At 44.3% G+C, this 5,141-nt stretch overlaps 1 protein-coding gene across 1 annotated transcript; it reads left to right on the forward strand.

Moving 5' to 3' along the window:
* Positions 1 to 420: 420 nt before the first annotated feature.
* LOC122319491 (craniofacial development protein 2-like) lies at positions 421 to 771 on the forward strand. Its single transcript, XM_043206821.1, has one exon. The coding sequence runs from the start codon at positions 421 to 423 to the stop codon at positions 769 to 771; it is 351 nt and encodes a 116-aa protein (XP_043062756.1).
* Positions 772 to 5,141: the final 4,370 nt, after the last annotated feature.

Consider the following 5,141-nt stretch of genomic DNA (forward strand, 5'->3'; position numbering starts at 1 on the left):
TAAAAAATGACTATTACAACAATTTTCGGAGAACAATACAACAATTACATGGGAGAAAAACGGGGGCACCCACATAGTACCAAGCGCACCCTGTGTTTTTCTGCGAACAGCAACAACACCCAGCAGGGCGAGCGCGTTACCAGACTGTTCGCTTTTCTACGAATAACAACACAACACCGTAGGCGCCAATCCCTGATGGCGACAGGTGGCAGCCCCACCACTGGGATAAGCCGCATCTGGCCAATCACCAGATCGGTCGAAAAACTTACAACGATTACTGAAACTAATACGAGAAATTTAAACATAAATGGCTCCCCAAATTCGAAAACGACCATAGGCATCTCAAAACGGACACGAATTGGACAATGGAACGTTAGAACTCTAAGAGAACCATCTAGATTAGCACAGTTCGAAGCAGAGATGGAGAGACTCCATATTGCAATAGCTGGAATCAGTGAGATGAGGTGGTCTAGCAGTGGGGAAACAACAACATCAAATAGCAATCTAGTCCTTCACAGTGGCAAGCGCATAAAAAAGACACTGCACTCCTGGGCACCCATTTCTGATAGACTCATGACAGCCAGATTCAGATGTAGAGCTAGACATATAAAATTCATACAATGCTATGCCCCGACGGAAGACGCCAAAGACGACACCAAGGACGACTTATATACTGCCCTCACAGCAACCCTCAACAAGCTACGGCAAGGTGACATTAACATCCTCATGGGTGACTTCAATGCAAAAATTGGCCCCAACAACACCGGATAAAGATCTGTCATGTGCCAACATGGAACTGGGACTCGCAATGACAACGGAGAGAGATTAGTGGAACTCTGCCAGCAATTTCAACTGGTCATCGGCGGCACAATATTCCCACACAAAGATGTCCACAAATACTCCTGGACATCTCCTAGTGGTAACACGCGCAACCAGATCGACCACATTTGCATTAGCAGGAAATGGAGACACTCACTACTGGACGTTCGGAACAAAAGGGGAAAATCTATAGACAGTGATCATGAGTTGGTCATTGGAGAACTTGAAATAACGTTGAACCGCAACTACTCAAGGAACACTGGCAACAGTTAACACCGGCGAGCGCCCCCCCCCTGAACCTGCACCTCCTTAGCGACTCTACTCTGAAGACGAGAATGAAGTCCACGCTGCGAGAACAGCTGATCCCCCTAGAAGACCACCCATGGAAGAACACATGCAACTAAGGACCATGGCGGAGGAAATACTCGGCCTGCAACAACGCGGAAGATCGGACTGGATATCTGAAGGAACCTGGGACCTGATTAGAAGGAGGAACCACCTAAAGCCTCTAGCGGACCAGCTCACACAGTCCGTGAGGAGTATCGCGGACTATGCAGAGCGGTGAAAAGGTCGGCCAGAAAGGACAAAAGAGCACAGCTGGATAGACTTGCGGCAGACGCAGAACGAGCAGCCGGCGAGAACAACATGCGCCCGCTATACCAGCAGATTGCACGGATCACAGGAACCCATCACAGACAGAACAAACCAGTCAGAGATCTAGAAGGTAACCTCTTATCCAATGATGACGCACAAATCCAAAGATGGCGCCAACACTTCATGGGAATTAGCCACACCACATCACCAAACGTGGCCATAGACTACAGGAGTGTTGTGCCGCCAAGTGGGAGTAGCAGGATACCCTCTGCACCACCGAATCTAAGAGAAATCCTGAATGCAATAAAGAAGCTAAAGCACAAAAGGGCAGCTGGCGAAGACAACATACCAGCCGAATTGCTTCAAGTTGACACCCAACTGATGGCTGAAACATTGCATCGACACTTCTCACGCATATATAAAGGCAAGACGGTGCCAGACTTCTGAAAAAGCGGAATCATTGCGAAGCTTCCCAAAAAAGGCGACCTTAGTGACTGCAACAACTGGAAAGGAAAAACACTGCACAACACCAGCTACAAGATCTTAGGTACACTTCTGATCGAACGCCTCCAGGAAAAAATTGAGACAACAATCCGAGACGAACAGGCAGGCTTCAGACCACACAGGAGTTGCGTAGACCAGGCAAATACACTACGCATAATTACCGAGCAAGCTGTGGAATGGAGAGCCCCGCTTTACCTCCTGCTCATCGACTTCAAGAAGGCATTCGAGTTGAAAGAGCAGCAATATGGCGAGCACATGCAAGAAAAGGAGTACCTGCAATTCTCATCGCCATCATCAAATCGAAGTATGACGATGCCATATGTACCTGGCGGTACTGCACAATGGAAAAACTAGTGCACCTTTCCAGACAAACACCGGAATTCGGCAAGGATGCCAGCTGTCACCACTCCTCTTCAACATCGTAGTCGACGAGTTAATGAGCGAAGTATGCTCTTCCAAGCCCGAAATTACGTGGAACCCCACCAGACACCTTGAGGACTTGGACTACGCAGACGACATCTGTCTCATATCGCACAGACTCGACGACAGAGGAAAAGTGACGACTTCGTCAGGATAGCCAGCTGCGTAGGGCTCGAGAAAAACATAGCGAAAACAAAAGCTATGCGCTTCAACCACTCCAGCCAAGGAAACATCAACATAAATGGGAACCCAATCGAGTTCATTACCAGTTTCCCATACCTTGGCACCATCATATCCAACAGTAGTGGAGTGGATGATGATGTCTCCAGTCGTCTTCGCAAAGCCCGCTCAGCATTTGGGAGACTATACCGCATATGGAGAGACCGACAAATCAGCCGACGAACAAAGCTCAGGATCTACAATGCGTGTAGTCCCCGATTTACATACAAATAAGGAAGAAAAAATAGATGTGGATAGGACACGCTCTTAGAAGAAACCCGAGTAGCATAGTGAGGATGGCACTAGACTGGAACCCCCAAGGAAGCAGGCAAGTAGGAAGGCCAAGAGCAACCTGGAGAAGAGCCGCTCACCAAGAACTAGATCAAATAAACAAAATAAACACCACATGGGTAAGTGCAAAACAGACAGCTCAAAATAGAGTTAGATGGAAAGCCCTCGTAGGAGCCCTAAGTTCCCGAGAGGAATAGAAGGAATTAAAAAAAAAAAAAAAAACAGTTCGTTCGGATTGGGTTGCGTCCTCGCCCAACGAAATGAGGGTTTGAATTGCCAATTGGGTACACGTCATGCAAGTTATCCAAAGCACAACGAAATTATTCCGTAACCGAACTGGAATGTCAGTAGTGGCTCATGCGTCAAAAAGATTTGTCAGGAAGGCTTGCCCGATGGGCTATCCAATTGCAAGGTTTTGACTTTCGCATAGAACATCGCATGGGTTCTCAAAATGTCATTGCTGACACGCTTTCAAGGCAGAACGAGTCTGTAGAGGAATTCGAAGAATTAGGTCCGATTATCGATTTGGAATCGGAAGAGTTTCGCTCGTTTGAGTATTTAGACCTGATCGATCGCATTCGTGCAAATCAAGAAAAACTCCCTGATCTTAAAGTGACTGGCTATGTCTATAAAAGAACGGAATTTATTACTAACGAAACGGAGTCTGACGATAGTTTATGGAAACTTTGGGTACCTTCCAAATTAACCCAAAGTGTTCTTCAACAGGCTCATGATCATAAAAAGCTTAAAAAGTATCTGTTTTGGCCAAAAATGCTTATAAAAATTCGAGAGTATGTAAAAGCCTGTTCGACCTGTAAGCAAACTAAGAGTCCGAACGTAGTTCTTCGTCCCCCGATGGGAAAACCAGGCAAACAGAGAGACCATTCCAACGACTGCATATGGAATTGTTAAGGGTATACCCTCGTTCGAAATCAGGAAATATAGGATTGTTGATCATAGTGGATCAATTCACTAAGTTCCATTTCCTCTGTCCCTTGAAAAAATTTACATCTGCCAAGATATGTGAATACCTGGGGAATTCAATTTTGTTTACATTCGGAGTACCAGAGTCAATTTTAACTGACAATGGATCTCAATTTCGGTCCGGATTCTTTGAATCGTTTCTAACCCGATATTCAATCAAGCATATATGCACCGCTGTTTACTCTACGCAAATTAACGCAAGCGAGAGATTAAATCGTTCGATTTTAGCGGCGATTCGTGCTTACGTGGGTACAGATCATACAACCTGGGATCAGAATTTGAATGAGATTAATGGTGCTCTTCGATCTAGATAACACACCACGACGGGATATTCACCGTACTTTCTAACGTTCGGTCAAAACATGATCCTGAATGGCAAGGACTACGAACTGCTCAGGAAAGTTAATTTGATTTTAGATGATGCGAGAATAAGGTATCCCAATGCGTTACAAATGGCTAGTTACGCAGCACAGCTGAACACTGCCAAATCTCACGAAGCCAACGCTTAAATATATAACTTGAGAAGAGAAAAATCCACTTTCAAGTCGGAGATCAGGTTTATGTTCGAAATATTGCCCAAAGCAACGCTAGCAAACAATTCAGCCATAAACTAGCTAAAGTGTTCGTAACCGCAATTATAGGTACAAAACTTAGTCCACCATATTATGAGTTATCTGGTGAAAATGGAAAGAAAATTGGCGTATATCACGAAAAAGATATACAGAAAAGGTAGTACACTTTCCTTTTTTCAGATTACGATTCCTGTCGAAAACTTAGGAACATAATCTGTGGTTGTAGTGGCCGGTGTACCAAAAATTAAAAATACATAAATTATTATCATGTGTAAAAACTCAGCCAAGACCACTTTTCGGTATACGTGGGTTAATTGAAAGCTCGTAAAAACTCTGTGAGACAGAAGCCAAAAGTCCTAGTTTTCCCTTTCGCACTTTAGTGTAGCATATCTACCCTATAAATATACTAAATTAATGGGTACAACCTATCTTCAAAACATTGTGACACTTTGTCATAATAAACATAACGTTCAAGTACCCAAAAGACCACCAACAATTACACAAGTGTACCAGCGCTAAAGTAATATGATCTAACGCTTACACATAAGCCGATCGCGGAGCGTGTGAATGCACTTTGCAGCTCAAATGGTCAGACCATACATGACATATGCATGCCTTCTGCATACATATGAATATGGAACTATATGTTTATATAATAATAAGTACTATATATACGGGTCAGCTCAGCCCAAGTTGAGCGCATAAGAAACATTCGAATAAAAAAACTCTGAAACTTGT

The sequence above is a fragment of the Drosophila yakuba genome, chromosome 2L, assembly GCF_016746365.2.
Source record: "Drosophila yakuba strain Tai18E2 chromosome 2L, Prin_Dyak_Tai18E2_2.1, whole genome shotgun sequence".
NCBI lineage: Eukaryota > Metazoa > Arthropoda > Insecta > Diptera > Drosophilidae > Drosophila > Drosophila yakuba.